The sequence below is a fragment of the Rattus rattus genome, chromosome 4 (genome assembly GCF_011064425.1).
Source record: "Rattus rattus isolate New Zealand chromosome 4, Rrattus_CSIRO_v1, whole genome shotgun sequence".
Lineage (NCBI taxonomy): Eukaryota > Metazoa > Chordata > Mammalia > Rodentia > Muridae > Rattus > Rattus rattus.
This window is the reverse complement of record NC_046157.1, coordinates 129,600,044-129,619,510: the sequence shown is the minus strand read 5'-3', so window position 1 is coordinate 129,619,510 and position 19,467 is coordinate 129,600,044. Positions and strand designations below refer to the sequence as shown.

The 19,467-nt window shown below is 45.3% G+C and overlaps 1 protein-coding gene across 1 annotated transcript in view; it reads left to right on the top strand.

Moving 5' to 3' along the window:
- The window catches only part of Rftn2 (raftlin family member 2), a 54,731-nt gene extending 36,558 nt beyond the window's left edge, over positions 1-18,173 (top strand). Inside the window, exons 8-9 of the mRNA XM_032901117.1 lie at positions 4,345-4,423; positions 17,516-18,173. Coding sequence (XP_032757008.1) covers positions 4,345-4,423; positions 17,516-17,788 — 352 coding nt within the window. The 3' untranslated portion in view covers positions 17,789-18,173. The remainder of the gene's footprint in view (positions 1-4,344; positions 4,424-17,515) is intronic.
- Positions 18,174-19,467: the final 1,294 nt, after the last annotated feature.

The following is a 19,467-nucleotide window of genomic DNA, read 5'->3' as shown; positions in this document are numbered from 1 at the left end:
GAGCCATCTCTCCTGCCTCTCTTATTTATAGTTTTAATCATAACTGAGGTTAAGCCATTTTCATGTCATGTGCCACCTGGGTTCTTTGGTCAAGTACCTGTTAGAGTCTTTTGCTCACACTTAAGATTGTATTTATAAATTATTTAAACATAGTTAGATAAGAGTCTTTTATATATTCCAACTTTCGACATGTCTGTAACTTGTCTTTTCACTCCCTGCTCTCTTTATGGTCTGTCTCTGTCTATGTATGTATGTATGTATGTATGTATGTATGTATGTATGTAATGTATGTATTATGTAATGTATGTATGTATGCATGTATGTATCTGTGTCCCAGGGCCTCAGGCATGCTTAGCAAAGCCTGTAGCACCCAATCATATCTTCAGCCCCATGATATCCCACAAAAATAATTTTGAATTTTAAGTATCCCTGGAGGTATTATCCAGCTATATTTAGGACTTTTCAGTTTGAAAGTTTTTGATGGTAGTGTCATTTTGCTTTCTTATGTTTATATTAAACTTGCTATTTATTCTTGTGCAAACCTGAATTTGTTTAAGTCTGGGTCTCCATACATAGCCTTAGCTGTCCTGAAACTCAGTATGCAGATCAGGCTGGCCTTGAACTCGCGGAGGTCTACCTGCCTCTGCCTCCCAAGTGCTGAGGTGAGGCTTGTGCCAGTTTCACTGGAACTTCAGAGCAAAGCTTTCAGTGGCCCATTTTTGATGTGGTATTTAAATGTTACAGGTCACGACTTCTCCTTGCCTCTCCTCCTGACATACTAACATCAGGACCTATAAAGTTAAGCATCTAATTGCCGTGGGGTAGCAGAGTAGAAACTTGCTTTTATCTTCCTCATTATTCTCCATTCCAATGTACTCTGCACATTCTAAACTGAAACCATAACTAAATGAGAACCCAGACTTTTTCAAAACAGCCTAAACTTATGATAAGGTGTTAGGGTCAAAAAGCCTCTCACATCTGCAGCCAGCGTCACTGGGGTCATTTGGACCTGACGGGAAGGGTTCTTGTATTGGAAAAGAGTTAGAAGTAGCGGGTAAGCAGACTGGCTCATTCTGTCCTGGGTTCAGACTTGTCCCATCCTCTAACTGGTTGTCGAGAACTCACTCTGGGGACCCTCTACCTGCCTTGACCTGGCCTGCTCGCCCAGGCCTGGTTCTCTTGTGTATTTATTTGTCCACTACAACAAAGCACTGCTCAGAAGTCTTTCTTCTTTCTCCTATGAACTCTCTCCTTTGAATTTTCTCTCTGAAAGATATTCTTGATTGATATATTTTCTTTTTATAAAAATTATTTTGTACTCCATCCTACATTGTGCCAAGTGGATAGAGAACTGAATGTTTCTCTATCTTTCTTTCTATTTACTTCATGTTACGTATGTGAGTACTTTACCTACCTCACTGTCTGTGCACCAGACCTGCAAATCCTCCACAGAAGCACAAGGCTGAGAGCCACCACGTGGGTGCTGGGAATTGACCCAGGTCCTCTGCGAGAACAGCAAGCACTCTTAAGCACTGAGCTACCTCTCCACCCTAAGTTACACACTTGTGTTTCTTCTGGTGGCTGCATAGAGGAAGACTCTGTCTTATCCTCCCCGGGTCCTTAAATAGTGGAGAACATAAAGACCATAGGCTCTGGGTGCTATGACAGGGCTGAGATTTGAACCCAGGAACTGTATGGTTCCCAAGTCGTGTCTTTTTCCAGTGTAGCCTGTGACTCCCAAGCACTGGCCCCGTCTAGTCTCAATGCTAATCCCTTCCACAGTCCCACACAATTTATCCCCAAAAGTTACACCGTCCAAAGCATTTTGTTCTGACAGAAGACATGCTCAAACTGAAATGAAACTGGACTGACTATAAGAAGTCTTTTAAAAATAAAATTGTAGCCATCTCCTTCTATCCTTGGGGGAAGATTTCTAACTTTCCCAAATGCCCAGCATCCATATGTTTGGAATGCTCGCTAAATGTCCTGTTGACCACAGTTGTAGAGCCTAAGCCTCCCTCCCATTCAGTTTCCAGAGACAAAGACCACAGAATGGATTGCGGCTCACAGTAAGGTTTTGTCGGGGTTCTTTGCATAATAAAAGTTGTTACTGAGCAACTTCAGCTCTGCTCCTCCCCACAGACCCTAGGAGACAGGGAAGCACTTGAGAGGACGCCACCCCAGATGACAGCTAACTAAGGCGAATGCTGAGTGCCAGTTACAAAGGGCATCGGCAGTGAATGAACCTGGCTGGGGCTGAACCGGCTGAGTGGAAAATACAGAGGAAATTCCCCACACGTGGCTCCGCAAATTGCTCTCTAATCTGACAACGCACACCAAGAGGCTTAAATCATACTTTCATTCCTGATAATGCATCTCGAGGAAATAATCCATAAGGGAGAGGATATGTGTGTGTATATATATAATATGTATATAGTATATATATATATATATATATATATATAGTATATATATGTGTGTGTGTGTGCGCACATATTCTCATATAGAAACATATAATAACATATATGTGTGTATATATTATAACAGCATGATTTAGAACTAGCAAGAAACTTATTTTCTAAAGCATAAGGGAAAACAGTACATTCTGGTGTCTTCATTCTTTGAAGATCCTGGACATCCATTAAAGCTACCATCACATACACAGGGAATACAGGAAAACGTAAACACGTGGTGGTCGCAGGTATGGAAAAAAGGCAGTTGCTGAGAAGAACCAGAGAGGAAGCAAAAACATAAAAATAATTGTCTGAAATTGGTTTCACAAAATTATATTTTTTGATATATTTTGAGATGGGGGGTTCGGAGGATTATAATATATATTGTTTTAAAAGAGTTTTGAGGGCTGGAGAGATGGCTCAGCGGTTAAGAGCTCTGACTGCTCTTCCAGAGGTCCTGAGTTCAAATCCCAGCAACCACATGGTGGCTCACAGCCATCTGTGATGAGATCTGATGCCCTGTTCAGGTGTGTCTGAAGACAGCTACAGTGTATTTAAATATAATAAATAAATAAATCTTTTTAAAAAGAGTTTTAATTACTAAATTAATAATTATTAAAAATTTCTATCTTATCTATGTGTACATATGTGTGTGGGAATGGATGCCACATGTATGTAAGTGCCCATGGAGGAGAGAAGAAGACATCGGGTCCCTCCAGGCCCCTCCAGGCTGGAGGTACAGTTGATTTTTAGCCACCTAATATGGGTGCTAGGAAATGAATTCAGGTCCTCTGCAAGACGACATCCCTTTTTTAAAAAGTCTTTAAAAAATCTTCAAGGTGTGCGAGTGTTTCCCGTTCATTTATGTGTATCATGTACACATATCCCTCAGAGGCCAGCAGAGGGCATCAGATCTTCTAGAACTGAAGTTACAGGCAGTGGTAAGATGTCATGTCCGGGGTGGGAATTGAACCCCATCCTCTAGAAAAGCAGCCAGTGCTTCTAACTGCTGCCCCCTCTCTCCACCCACAACAGCATCCACCCTTAATCACTGAGTCGACCCTCCAACTTCTTAGTTAACTTTTATGTGTCTGGATGTTTAGCCTGCGTATTTGTCTGTCCAGCATCCTGATGCCAATGGGAACCAAAAGATGGTATTGGATCCCCTGGACTGGAGTTACAGCCACAGTGGGCCACCACGTGGGTGCTGAGAATCGAACCCAGGTCCTCTGGAAGAGCTGCAAGAGCTCTAAACCACTGAGTGATCTCTTCAACACCCTCACCCCACACCAATTAAATTTTTTTAAAGACTTATTTATTTATATAAGTACATTGTCGCTTTCTTCAGACACACCAGAAGAGGGCATCAGATCCCACTACAGATGGTTGTGAGCCACCATGTGGTTGCTGGGATTTGAACTCAGGACCTCTGGAAGAGCAGTCAGTGCTCTTAACCACTGAGCCATATCACCAGCCCCAATTAATTTTTTTTTGTTTTTTTTTTTTTTTTTTTTTTTTTTTTTTTGGAGCTGGGGACCCAACCCAGGGCCTTTAAGCTTCCCTAGGCAAGTGCTCTACCACTGAGCTAAATCCCCAACCCCCAATTAATTTTTTTAATAGGGTTTTTTCTTCTTGTTTTTCCAATACACCTGTATTTCATAATTATTTTGGGATCAGAAGATTACCCCACAAAGGATATATGTGGGCCAACCTAATTAAATATGGAGAAAATTATGAATTCACTAGAACAAAGTATAATGACACATGTATATAAAATGGTGTAATGAAACCCATTTGTTGGGATCTTAACTTTAGAAAGTAATTAAGATCTCTGTAGCATTAAGAGAAAATTCGTAATTCACAATGCAAATGGTACTGTTTTAACTTTCAGTGAAGGGAACTTGGCTACCAAGCAGGTCGTGTTTCTCCAAAGGCCAGTGACGTGGAACTCAGCTGCTCAGACCCCGGAAGTGAGTAAAAACCTCAGTGTTGGCGTCATGAGTAAGACATGATAGTGAAGCATTTAATCCTCAAGCTCGCTCTCTCCTTCTAAACTGAGCACCGGACACAGACTCAGCCTGGAAACAGTCTCCTAAAGAGGTTAACTGGTTCCCCCAAGACCCACTGTGGCAGGAGGAAACTGACTCCCCATATAGTCCTCTGACTCACACAGGCCAATGGCACTCACAGATACGTACACTACACACAACTAATTCATAATAAAACAAAAATTGTAAATGTTTTTAAAAAGAAAGGATGACACAGTTCCAAAGACTATTAAAATAGACCTTCCCAGCACACAGCACACTGGCATAAGAACCATTTTGAGCTGCAGGCAACTAAGAAAAAGCAGACCCCAAGAAGTGTCTGCCCTTTTCTCTGCCATAGAATGGCCTATATGTCACCTTACAGAGGTAGCAGGTTCCCAGTCTATGTATACATCTGCTCTCCCTGGTGGAAGGAAGAGAGTGACAACTGGAAACGATCCTCTCTGACTCGAACCTGCAAAAGCAACCCTCAGCGAAATAATCTGCTCCCTCACCACTCCCTGGAGGCTCTGGCATCGCTTTCCTTGCTTCCAGCCTGTCAGCCTCTCCAAAAGCTGTGCTGAGTTCAGTCTTCCACACCTAGCCATCCCTTTGACTTTTTCTTCTTTATAACGAAGTCCCTGTGTGCATACAAAATAAATCCGTGCTGCTAACCTGTCCTCTGCCACTATAGTTCCCAGTCTCAGCCACCAGTCCTAGGGTAGAGCGGAAGGGGAGTTCCTCCACTGGTTTTCTAAGTTTGTGCGTCCAAAGTGCCAAAGTTTGCAAAAATATGCACAGTTTTGGTTATCTTGACCTCTAACAACATGCAACACTTCTGTTTGTCTCAATACAGTCTCACGCTGACACTGCCCAGCCTTTTTTTTTTAAATGGGGCAGGGGGTTAGACCGGGTCTTTCTGTATAGCCCCGTAGCCCTGGCTGTCCTGGAACTCACTTTGTAGACCAGGCTGGACTTGAACTCAGAGAGATTGACCTTCCTGTGCTTCCTGAGTTCTGGGATTAAAAGGATGCAGCCGCATGCCTGACTGTCCTGCTCTTTACTGAGGCAGGGTTTCTTACTCTTGTGGTTTTGAAGCTAGAACAGTGCTCTTTGACCGGTGGAAAGCTGTATTGATAATGCCTAACTTATAATAGGACCCTCACACACCCACAGTGTATGCAATTTAGCCATGCTATGTTAATTTTGGAATCGTAGGTTGAGGTAGGGAAGTGCATCAGAAGGTGGGAGGCAGGAGAGGAGAGTCACCTATGGGACCCACGTGTGAGCAGTGTGCCCCTCACCTCAGGGAGGATGACCCTGGGTCAGGAGTTTATTGTGGAGTACTCTGTGGAGAATTTGCTCATTCACGGCCCCCATGGAATTAAATTAATGGAGGGCTGTGCAGTTGTGTTTGAACCCAAGTCTGCTACCTCACAGTCTTCTCTATTTACAATCGATAGCAGTTTCATGACAATATTTAGGCTCTGTCCTCATTGAAATTCTAGAGCTGAGGACAGATCTCAGTGGTAGAGCATTCACCTGGAGTGCATGAGGCCCTGGATTCAATCCCAAATGTTAAAGAGGAAAAAATGACCTTGTTCTCTCTTGCTCTTACCCTCTTCCTCCTTTGTTCCTTCTCTCCCCCTTCCCCTCCCCGTTCTCTCCTCGTGCTCATGGCCGGCCTCTACTCCTCTACTCCCCTCCTTCCTACTCTACTCTCTCTTTCTCTGCCCTACTACCCTCTTAACCCCCCTCCCCATGCCCTGAATAAACTCGGTTTTATGCTAAGTCTTCTGGGTAATATGGGGGATGTGAAGTGTACTCTATATGATGCAGTAAGGAAAGACGTCAGGACAGGACTGCACTCCGAAGAGAGATGGGCAGAAGTGTGCCTGGGCTCGTGCTGACAGTGAGGACGGCTGGAGAGTGTGGAAGGAGGGTGGTCCAGAGAAAAGAAAGGAGCCAGGGTGAGAAGTAGAAAGTCCTCCCCAGGAAGAGGCCCTGAGCGTGGCTGCCCCGGTGAGTCAGCCCCATCACCAGGACTCGGTTCTCCAGAGATTAGTCTTCCTAGTGTCCCCTGCCCCAAGTGTTGCTAGAGCCAAGAGCCAGAGAAAGTAAGCAGGCTGCTCACGGCAGGAGCACGCGGGGTGGCAGAGATGTTCAGTGTGGCACTTGTTGCAGAGAAAGTGTGGCAGGAAGCCCAGGCTGAGACTCACCAGGGTCAGCAGTAGGAGCATCTTGCCATCCCAGATTGACCAAGTCATCAGTCTCAAACCTTGAAACGCACACCCTCCTGTGCCTCGCACAGGAGTGCTGGGAGCGTTTGCCACTGCAGCCACACGCACGTCTGTGAATTGAGCTGCACCCCAGCCCCATTTTCTTTAAGGCATCAGAAATCATTTATACAGTAAAACTGGAAGCTATTTAGAATAGACATTAGGGGGAACTGTCCACGAAGTTAGGAAAGATCTCAGCTATAGCAAAACTGTGTAATTAATGTAAATTAGCCAGGCAGTGGTGGCATACATCTTTGTTTTTGTTTTTTTAAAGATTTATCTATTTATATTGAGTACACTGTCACTCTCTTCAGACACACCAGAAGAGGGCACCAGATCTCATCACAGATGGTTGTGAGCCACCATGTGGTTGCTGGGAATTGAACTCAGGACCTCTGGAAGAGCAGACAGTGCTCTTAACCACTGAGCCAACTCTCCAGCCCGGTGCTGTACATCTTTAATCCAAGCACTCAGGAGCTAGCAGCAAGCGGATCTCTGAGTCTGAGGACAGCTAGGTATACAGAGAATGAGTTCCAGGACAGGAAGAGCTACAAAGAGAAACCCCGTCTTGGAAATAACAAAGTTGATAAATTAGATTTTCAAAATTAAAAGATGTGCCACTAAAAGAATGAAAGATGGGGCACAGACCACGGAAGCCTTAGCTGTCACATCATCAAGAATGGGCTGTGTAGGGACTGCATCAAGAATCTCAACCGTCAACAGTAGGAAAACAACACAGTTACTGGTGAGGAAACATACACAAGCAATAAATATACAAGAGATGCTTTAGTCATTAGTTATGAGAGCGCAAATGTAGCTCATGACGAGATACCACCATGCACATATCACAAAAGCCAAACTTTTAAATCAGACAATAGCCAAGAGCTGGTCAGACGAGCGGACGAGCAAAGCAGTCCTCACTGGGAAGGAGGCAAGCAGCACAGCAGGCTGGGACATGGCTGGGCCACTCGCTGTGACTTTAACTGTGCTCCTATGACTCAGCAGTCCCCTCCTGGGTGTTTATGTTAGAGAAACACACACGTGTTCACAGATGTGTGTGCACACAACGTATACACAAATATTTATAGTTACCTAGTCATAGTTGTCCAAAGCAGGAGAAAGCCTATGTCTTCAACACGTGGATGGATAAACAATGAGAGTACAGTCTACAGTTAAGTGCTATTCAGAAGTAAGAGATGAGCTACGGATGGGAACGGGGACTTGGATGGATCTCATGGGTGTTAGGCTGGGTTAAAGGCCCCAGTATCCAAAGGGTACACTGTATCCTCCCTTTTCCATCACAGCCCGGATTAAGTGAACTGTGCAAGAGGAGGATATACAGGGAAGACTGGGAGACCATAGAACTGTGTGTTACATCTGTGGCTATCAAAGCCCATAGACGTGTATACCCAATTGCCAGTTTTACAGTTCAGGCACTTTAATAAAATCCCAGGCCCAGGGAAACGGTTTAGCAAATAAAGGTGCTTGCTTCCAAGCCTGACAGACCATCTGTGGTTGATTTCCCAGGACACACGTGGTCTGAGAAGAGAACTGACTTGTGGCATATACGCAAGGGTACATGCAGGTACATGTGCATACACACACACATAAATAAAATAAGACTGCACACCGGGTATTGTGGCACATTCCTGTAGTCCTAGTACCCTGCTTTGCCTTCTGTTTCTGTGGGGAAAAACTACTAACTGAAACCAACTTAGGGGAGGAAAGTATTTATCCTGCTTATACTTCCATGACACAACCCATCATTGGGAGAACTTCCTGCAAGAGCTCAAACAGGAACCAGGAAGTAGAGTCTGAAGTAGACAAACATGGCTGGTTCCCTCTGGCTTGCTCAGCTGCCTTCCTTATATGATGCAGGTCCACATGCCCAGTACTGGCCTCCCACATGGACTGGCCCTCCCACATCAATTAACAATTAAGGAAATCCCCCCACCCTGCCCCAGACCACCCACAGGCCAATCCCATGAAGGCAATTCTTCTGTTGCGGTTCCCTCTTCCCTCAAGTTGACAACTAAAGCTACCCCTGACACCCTACTCCTTGTCAATTTTGACACACAAACATGTTGCTTATGACACCCTACTCCTTGTCAATTTTGACATACAAACATGTTGCTTATGATACCCTACTCCTTGTCAATTTTGACACACAAACATGTTGCTTTAAACCATAAAACTTTCCCTTCTTGTTTGTCCTCCAGACCATATTAATAATATCACAATATAAAATACAACACAACTTTGAAAACCCCACTATTTAGCCAGGGATAATGGTATACATATACCTTTAATCTCAGCACTGGGGAGGCAGGCAGGTGAGCCTCTGAGCTTGACAGCCTGGGCTACAAAGTGAGTTCCCAGGACAGCCAGGGTTACACAGTGAGACCTTGTCTCAAAACAAACAAACAAACAAGCAAACAAGCAAATAATCTAACTTAAAAGTTCAATGTTTCTGGGGGTAAAGAGATGGCTCAGCACCTAAGAGCACTGGCTGTTCTTCCAGAGGACCTAGGTTCATTTCCTAACACCCTCATGGTTGTTAACAACCATTTGTAACTCTAGTACCAGGGAATCTGACTGTTCTGCTTCCTCAGGCCCCAGGTCTACACGTGACACACAGATATACAAAACATCCACACACATAAAATAATGTTTAAGCCCCCCCCCCTTTATATAGAATCTTGCCACATAGCACTGTCCAGGGACTCACTATGTAGACCAGGCTGACCTCGGACTCAGAGTTCCACCCCCTCTGCTTCCCGAGTGCTGGGACTGAAAGCCTACACCACACATCTGGCCTCACTGTCTCTTTAAAATATCCAGTCTCTTAACTTGAACTCCAGTAATGTAAAATTGACTTAAATACTTTTTAGTCCAAAAAGAAAGAACCAGGGCACAGTTACTATCAGATCAAAGCAAACACAAAACCCAGCATAAAAGGAGCTGAATTTTCAACATCTCCCAGCTTCTTTGAAAGACGGGGACAGGGGTTGGGGATTTAGCTCAGTGGTAGAGCGCTTGCCTAGCAAGCGCAAGGCCCTGGGTTCAGTCCCCAGCTCCGAAAAAAAGAAAAAAGAAAAAAAAGAAAGAAAGAAAGAAAGACGGGGACAGGAGAATCATTTGAGCCTGGAAGCTTAAAACTAAGAAACAGAGTGAGATCCCCATCTTTAATAAATAAAAGAGGGGCTAGAGAAATGGTTTGGAGGGTAAGAGTGCTAGCTGCTCTTAGAGAGGACCTGGGTTCAATTCCAGTTCCCAGCACCCACATGGCGGCTCACATCCATCTGTAACTCAGTCCCAGGGGAGTCTGATGCCATCTTCTGGTCTCCCTGGGTACTGCACACACATGGTGAACAGACACACATGCAGGCAACACACACACACATATTAGTTTTAAAAAATTAAGTAAAAGAAAGGAAATTTCGGAAGAACATTTGCTTTATAAATTAGATTACATTTTCCATGTGGTAGTCTTCATGAAGCCTCGCCTCAAGGCAGGGATTCTTGGGAAGTTCGGTGTGAGTGATGGTTGCCTCTTTTCCCTTCACAGGGCTCCATTAAGCTCCGTTCTTCTCTCCATTCCTCATCGTATTTTTATTGTCATATTTTCGACAGATGCCTCCAAATAGATTCCAGGAAATGATAGCTTTGCTGGAGGGGGTGAGGGATTCTGATCAAAAGCTGTACCCTATAATCCCAGGCCTTAGGGTGGTGTGGAGGCAGGAGGATCAGGAGTTCAAGGCTACTCTGGCCTGCATCAAACCCCGGCTCAAAAGCAAAACAAAATCAAACAAACAAACAAAAAGGGATTTTTGACCTCGATCAGCTAAATTTGAGTTTAATGTTTCTCTTTGAAGATTTTCCTTCCTAAACTTTTGGTTTTGTTTTGGTTTTTTTTTGTTTGTTTGTTTGGGGTTTTTTTTTGTTTTGTTTTGTTTTGTTTTTGTTTTTGTTTTTGTTTTTTTTGAAGAGTTAAATAAAACTCATAGATTTTTAAATTGTCTAAAAATGTTTATTTCCATTTTTAAAAAATTCTGCCCATATCATTTATAAGAAACAAAGAGCCACTTAAAAATGTTTGGTTTCGGGGTTGGGGATTTGGCTCAGTGGTAGAGCACTTGCCTAGGAAGCGCAAGGCCCTGGGTTCAGTTCCCAGCTCCGAAAAAAAGAATAGAAAAAAAAAAAAAAGAAAGAAAAAAATGTTTGGTTTCTGGGCTGAGGAGATGCCTCGATGGTTCAGAGCGCTGGCTGCTGTCCGGAGGCCTCAAGTTCAGTCTCTAGCACTGCTCTGAGCAGCTCACAACCACCTGGGAACTCTACCTGCATAGAATCTGACCTCTTCTTCTGGACTCTGCACGCACCTGCACACATATGCACAGAAACAGTTTTAAAATAATTTTTTAAGACTCTGTCTTTTTTTAAGATTTACTTATTTATTTATTTCATGTATATAAGTTCACTGTCACTGTCTGCAGACACCAGAAGAGGGCCTCAGATCCCACTACAGATGGTTGTGAGCCACCATGTGGTTGCTGGGAGTTGAACTCAGGACCTCTTAACCTCTGAGCCATCTCTCCAGCCCTAAAATAATTTTTTAAAAAATCTTTAAAAGCATGTTGTTTCCACAGGCACGAGAGAATAGGACTCCCATTTGTAGAGAGCTTGGGAGCTGACAGCAACCTAAAAGGATTCTGAGGGCTTAAAGTAAGAGGGGCACAGATGGCGCCTGTGGCCCCTCCAGGTCTCCATTTCCTTTACAAAATATGATTAATATTAGCACAGGCCACCAAGCTCTCACGCTTCGCTTTGAGAACATATCTAAATGTGTCTGGCGCCATGACTGGCAATATGAGAGGTTGCAATCATTAAATTCTGCAAATGGTATAAGGAGACAGAGGACGGGAGAAAAATGCAGGAGTGCCAAGTGGTCCTGTATTTTCTCCAACTAACACGGCCATCAGTGTAATACAGAAATGTCGGTGTTGATGTTCCAAAGCCTACACACCTAGGAGGCAACATTATTTAAGTGGAGGCATTGGGCACCTCTTCTCTTTTAAATTTTCTATACAATTAGAACTTTTCTCAGAAAGTTGGGGGAAATCAAGTGGAGAGCACTAGTTAACAAGAGAATTATTTCCACGTTGACTGATAATTAGTAAATAACTACGTACTAAGCTGTTCCAACAACGGACAGTTTAGATGGCCAGCGAGGTGGCTTAGGGGTGAAGGCATCTGCTGTCAAATCTAACAGCTTGAGTTCTGTCCCTGAAATCCGTGAAGCAAAGGGACAGAACCAAGCCTACTTGTCTTCCTTCTGCAGGGACACCACGGCACACACAACATAAATAAACAGACTAACCGTAAACATTGATCCACACACAGGTGGGTCCTGTAATCCCTAAAGGTGGCAGGCACTCGGGATAGGGTAGCGGTGGGGCTTCAAGACCTGGATCAGCCTGGGGGCCAGCAGAATCCGGCTCTCCCTGTAGGCTCGTGCTCCCCAGCCTGTGGCTGCAAAGCTCAGCCACAGCGACAGGAAATTGGAATTCCAAGTTTGTGCCTCGGGCAATGACTTTCTCAGGCAGTCGTGGGTTCTGTTGCTTTGATCTGAACTGCTCTGTCTCTACACATCCACTTCCACGGAGTCTGGAAGGAGACGTGGTCTGTGTTATACCACATGCTTAAACACTGCAGAAGGATGGTGGGAGAAAGTGCTGTTGTTTAAGAGAAAAACAGACAGATTGGCCCCTTGAAGACAGGCAGTGTTTTGGTTCAGTTTGGTTTTTGTAGTGTGGATACTTTTTTTTTTTATTAATCTTTAAGTAGTACATGGTATTTTAAAAGATGTGTATGAGTGTTTTGCATGCGTGCATGCATGTGTATGCCTGGTGCCAAGGAAGCCAGAAGAACTAGAATTACAGACAGTTGTGAACCACCTGGGGGGGCCAACCACATAGGATCCAAACCCTGGTCCTCTGCAAGAGCAGCAAATTCTCTCAACTCCTGAGTCATCTCTTCATCTCTCCAGCCTGTGTGTGTGTGTGTGTGTGTGTGTGTGTGTGTGTGTGTGTGTGTACAGTGTGATGTTTCAATGCACATATACATCGTATGATTTTTTTAAATCAAGTTAGCATGCCTACTTTTTTCACATATTTATCACTTGTTTATGGTGAAATCATTGAAATCCAGTGTACACAGTCACCCAACTGGGCCGCAGCAGACCAGAACTTCCTACCTTAGCTGTAGCTTATGTCCATTGGTTAACCTTCCCCCATCCTTTTCCCAACCCCACCCCCTCTCTCTGAAGCTTCTGGTAGACACCATTCTTCCTGTAATTCCTAGGAGAGGAACTCCCCACATTCTGTGTGTCTAACAGTGTGGTTGCTGTCATTCTGAGCCTGGCTTGTTTCCCTGAGCACCAGTGGCAGGTAGAAGGTGACCTCTCCTTTATCTACTCACCAGTGGAGCACGAACAATCAGGATGTTTCCACTCACCGGCCTTGTGAGAAACAGGGCAGTGAGCATGGGGTGAGAATAGTCACTAACATCCTCACTTCATTCCTCCAGCCTTACCCAGGAGTGTGATGGCTGCATCACAGGGTAGCTGTCTGTCAGTTTTCCACATCATTTTCCATGATGGACACACTAACTGTGGTGGTTTGAATAAGAATGTGCCCTCGGGCCCATACATTCGCGTTGAATGCTTGTGGAGTGACACTAGGAAGTGTGACCTTATTGGAGTAGTTTGGGCCTTGTTGGAGGAAGTGTGTCATTGCAGGTGGGCTTTGGGGTTTCAATTGCTCAAGCCAAGCACAGTGTTTCTCTCTGTTGACTATCAACTCTGGATGTAGAACTCTCCAGCACCACGTCTAAGTGAGTGTCACCATGCTTCCCACCATGAAGATAATGGACTAAACCTCTGAACTGTAAGCCAGCCCCAAGTAAACATTTTCCTTTTTAAGAACTATTGTGAGCATGGTGTCTCTTCACAGCAATGGAAACCTGACTAAGACACTACCCTACATTCCTAACTTAGTTCTTTTGTTTGTATTAGAACACTGGCTATGGAAAGGAGCCGTACTGGGATATCCCAAAGTCAACAGGCTTGTCACTTGAGCTGCAGATGTATCCTAATGGGTGCAGCATAAGTTAGAATTATCGCGGGGGCAAGCTTCCAGGCATGCCTGTGAGGAATTATCTAGACTAGGTTACCTCTGGGCATGCCCATGAGACATTACCTACATTAGATTAATTAGGGTGGGAAAACAGGCTGTGGTTTCACAGGCATGGCCCCCATAGACTCATTGTTTGAATGATTGGCCCATAGGAATGGCACTAGTAGGAAGTGGGGCCTTGGAGTGGGTGTGGCCTTGTCAGAGGAAGTGTGTCACTGAAGGTGGGCTTTGAGGTCATATATGCTCAGGCTGTGCCCAGTGTGGACAAGTCTGCTGCTTGTGGATCAAGATGTAGAACTCTCAGCTCCTCTAGCACCTGCATGCTGCCATGTTTCCTACCATAATGGACTGAACCTCTGAAACTGTAAGCCAGGCCCAATTAGATGTTTTCTTTTGTAAGAGTTGCCATGATCATGGTGTCTCTTTACAGCAATAAAAAGAAACCCTAAGGCACAGACTCATCCTGAAAGTGGGCAGCATCCTTCCCTCCTTGGGCTGAGTCCTGAACTGAAGGCAGGAAGTGAGCTGAGCAGTAGCCCTCATTATTCTGTTCCCCAACTGTGATCCTCTCCTCATCGTGACAAACTGTGAGACAAAGGAAACCAGGCCTGAAGTTGCTTTAGTCTGGTATTTGACACTACATCAAGAAAAGACACTAATAGACTGGGTCCGTCCCTTTTCTTTTAAACAAGACTGACACATTAGATGTTTATTAGGGTGGCATTGGATCTGTATCCAAATCAGCATAAGTCCCTGTCACCTTGTAGAGAAAATGTTGGAAGGAAGCAGGAAAGGCCATGAGTGAGCCTGGAAAATAACAGGGAACTGCAGTGTATGCCTGGTGGGAAATGAGCTACACAGACTCGCGCTGTGTTTTTATGAACCACTTATATGCAGAACGAGAAAAGATGGATGGAGGGAGGGAGGAGGGGAGGGAGGGAGGAAGGAGGGGGGAGGGGGAGGGAGGAGGGAGGAGGAGGGGGAAGAGATGAGATAAAATATGTCCAGGCTCTAACTATATAGCGTTGTTTGGAGGTAGGATGAGCTTTCCTTTTTTCTTTGTTCTATCAGGTTCTCTAGTGTGTGTGAGTGTGTGTGTGAGTGTGTGTGTGTGTGTGTGAGTGTGTGTGTGTGTGAGTGTGTGTGTGTGCACTGTTCTATAGTTTTATTTAAGGAACACAGCCTTGCATCACTGATCTACTCTTGGTGTTTTGTTTTGTTTTGTTTTGTTTTGTTTTGTTTTGTTTTTGCAAACACAATGAATGTGCCGTGAAAAGCACAAGGCAGATCGGTCCAGTGCCCATGGGGCAGGACACTCCATGGCCCTACCCTTCACGGGGACCCCTGAAGAGTTGGGGGTAGTGAAATGAATGCTCTCCTGGGACTGGATGGGCTTCCAACGTTTTAAGTTATTGGGAAATCACAAATTGGCTGATTGTAAAAAAGCACTTCACATGGGGTGAGGTTGTGTGAGAGGCAACATCATTGCGAAAGACATATCGATCAAGCCCTTAGCCTTCTGACAAGCCAAGGTGTGTGTTCTGAAGCGTTTCAGGATACAGAACTGACTATTTTGTCAGTGGCGTTTCAACTTTACAAACTGATGGCCGTTTGCTGATTAAGTTATCTAAAAGTAAATTACTATGACTAGCATGTGCTACGGAATATTCCACTTTTATTAAGGAAATTATCACTGCAGTGAGAGCTGGCCTCTGTTATCTGACACACAATAGTGTATTGCAAACATCACCTTTGTCCCTGTTGCAGTGAGGGCTCCAGGGCTCCCTGTGTGAGTCAGACCGGAAGGTTGGGGACAACCCCAGGGGATCTTTGTGTGGGAAAGGCCCCCACTAGCCAGGCTTGAGGAAGCCGACCCAGCCCCCTGTGCCACCCCGGCACCGACCAGGGCATTGCTCTCAAGCCTGGCACCTATCTGAGAGGACCTCCCAGGCCCCACGGTGAGAACTCAGCTCAACACATTCTGAGCAGGAATACAGGACAAGGGTCAAATGTCCAATGATTAAATTCGGTGAGGCAAGGGTTTGCTAGTGAAGACAGGAACAAGGGTCTTTTGCCTGTGAGGCAGTGTTGTCTAAGAGTTTCATTTAGCCTTTCACACAGTAAAGTGTAATCTTAGTTCCCAGCTAACACTGAAGTGAAGGTGGGTAATTTTTAAATCCTGCTCAGCCTTACAGAGCTTAGGTCCTGTGGTGGGATCCAATGACTGACACACTGGCAGTAACAAAAGCGCCCCTGCAGCAGCCTGGACACCCACGTGCTGGGCTGGAGCCCTCCTGGAGGATCCAGCCCTCCTGTCGCTCAGAGATCTTTAGACCTAAGTTTACATGGCAGAGACTTCTTCAGGAACTTACTGTCTCAGTCACTGTTCTATTGCTGTGAAGTGACAACGTGTGGAGGCGACTCTCATAAAAGAGAGCATTAAATTGAGGCCTTCTCATAGCTTCAGAGCCTTAGTCCATTATCATCTTGGGGAACGGAAAGAGAGAGAGAGACAGAGAATGGGGGGCAGGGAGGGAGAGGGAGGAAGGGAGAGAGGGAAGAAGGGAGAGGGAGGGAGGGAGGAGGAGGGAGAAAGGGAGAGGAGGGAGGGAGGGAGAAAGGAAGGGGGGGTAGAGAGGACAGGGGAGGAGGGAGAGAGACTGGACCTGCATGGGCTTTTGAAACCTCAAAGCTCACCCGCAGTTACCCATTTTCTCTAACAAGGCCATACCTCCTAACCCTTCTAATCTTTTTAAAGAGTTCCACTACCTGATGACTAAGAATTCAAATATATGAGCCTATGGGGACCATTGTTACTCAAAAACCGCATGAACCAAGTATATTGCTGGCCAGCCTTTAATTCTGTATCAGCAAAATACCCACAGCTTGTTGTGTACGATGTGAATGAGTCAGTCAGACTCAGTACAAGGAAGGGGCCTGCTGCGACCCCTTTAACACAGCTCCTCTGCTGTGGTGACCTCCAACCATAAAATTATTTTTATTGCTACTTCATATCTATAGTTTGGCTACCACTGTGAAGGCAGATGTAGGTATCTGTGTTTTCTGACGGTCTGGGGCCACCCCTGTGAAAGAGCCATTCCACCCAAAGAGTTCCACCCACAGGTTGAGAACTGCTGTTTTAAAGAAGCACTTAGAACGTGTGTTTTCTCCAGGACACACTAGTGCCTCAGGACACAGACAGGAATCCCACTGGAGTATATTTTCTATAGTTCAGTCACCGTCACCACCACCACCGACAACAAAACACAGTTTGGTTTCTTGCTTACTTTGTTTCCCAAGTACACTTTAACTCATTTCTCTCCTGAGAAATGCCCACACAAGCCACCTCCGGCCGAGAAGGACAAGCCAAGAGCCAGGCAGAAAGGAGCAGGGCCCAGGTGCTGAGGATGGCGCCAGGTCCACACAGGCAGGGCACCAGCTCTGAGCTACACCCCAGCTCCGACAGCAAGGAGTGGGAAAGAAGGAGAACCTCAGGTTGAAGCGGTGGGCAGAGCAGAGGCGTGCATGTTCTGAGCCCTGCGTGACAACCTCCTGTGTTTCAGAGGAAAGGCAGCCGGCTGCTGAGGGGCGAAGACAGAAACAAGGTCGGCAGCAGGAGCACTGGCCTCGACACAAGCGAGTGCCAACCCGCAGGAGGCCGAGCCCCTCTTGAGGAGGGTCCCCTCTCTCCCTCCAGAGAGTGTTGGACCAAGGAAGAGCGGCCCACACAGAGCGACAGCTTCTCCGGGTTCAGTGGCAGCGACAGTGTCCTCCGGGAGCTAGATGATGGACAGTTTGACCAGGAAGAGGGCGTGACACAGGTCACTTGCATGTGAGTTGCCAGGTGACCCCACAGAAGGCCTTGTAAATAGTTATTAAAACGACTGCCACCTGACTTTATTTCAACACTATCTTCATTTATGTAATGTTTTTTCATTTCCAGGCTCAGCCTTCCCCTAATCTATGTACACTTTGTCTCAACCTCTGAGACAAGGAAGAATAACCAACTATTTATCAATATAAAAGCTTACCCTCCTCTCGACTGTGTGAACAGATGTCTCATCTGGTCATTATGCCACAACCTGGTTCACTTCCCCACAAACGGACAAAAATCAGTATTTCTCATCAGGCTATTAAAAAGGCTGACTATCCAAATCATTTCAACCAATTAGAGCCTTCCCAGGAAGCTACAGCCTCAATTAAACTAAAAAATATTCCTTCCTCCCTGTCTCTGTCCCTCTCTCCCATGGACACAGACTCGTGGAAATAACTCTTCCCTGCCTACAGCAGCTAATCTAATTTTTGTCTCTTACTGTTGTATGTCCAGACAAAGTGAGCCCAATTTGTCAAAAGTCTTCAAAAAAAATTTCTTTCCTATGTCTTTTCTTTCAAAGGGGCACCATGTGGCCAGTCCTACAGTGAACCATTAACTTTGGCATTGTTGGTCCCAATAGCCCACCAGTGGCATTAAACAGAATTTCTTAAGTCGGTTAAGGCTGACAGGATGGCGCTTGCCACACAAGCCTCGTGACCCAAGTTCAGTCTCTGGAACCCATAGAGATGTAGAAACAGGTAACAGTTCTACACAGTTGACCTCCAAGCCAGTACTTGTTCCTCTGTGCCCTAGTACGCGCTCGTGCACTCACAGTAAAACTAACTTTCTAAAAAGTCACTGACGAGGGGTCACTATGGAGGGCACTGCATGGCTGACCATGACCGTCTGCCCCGCTCCAATCCAGGAAGAATTCAACTGGCTGAACCTTCACACCCTGACTGAGAACTGGTGTCCAATAGACGGTGACTGACTGGTTCGTGTTTAAAAAGGTGATTTGAAGGAGAGCTCACAATCTCAATGTGGAAAAGTCACGGTAGAGGGAAACATTTCATCTGTGCCAAGCCTATTTTCATCTACTGTGGCTTTTACACACTGAGAACTACTCCATGGCCACCTCCCTCCCACTGCCAGGGAGGCTCTCATCTTGCCCAGTCTTTACCCAGTAAAGATTCATCTTCTACAGAACAGGGGCCTTTCATTTATGTGTGAAAGGCTGACCTCCAAAAGAATTACAGTTGGCCATGCCGTTAAGTAATTCACATATTATATATTTTTATTGGCTTGATGTTGACATTGTGAGTCATTTGAGTAATAAACTCTCTTTTGTTGTTAAGCTACTGTCTGACTGAGCACAAATATGCCTTTGTTTTCTATACCTGGTTTTGTCGTTTCTTTTCTTTTTCTTTGTTTTTGTTTTGTTTTGTTTTGTTTGTTTTTGGGGAGGTGTTGGTTGGTTGGCTGGCTGGTTAGTTGGTTGGTTGGTTAGTTGGTTGGTTGGTTGGTTTTTGAAACAGGGTTTCTCTGTGTCACCCTGGCTGTCCTGGAACTCACCTGGTAGACCTGGCTGGACTCGAACTCAGAAATCTACCTTCCCCCAACGCCCGAGTACTGAGTGTGCCACCACCACGTGGCCCTCATTTTTCTTTTTTTTTTTCTTTTTTTTTCTTTTTTGAGACAAGG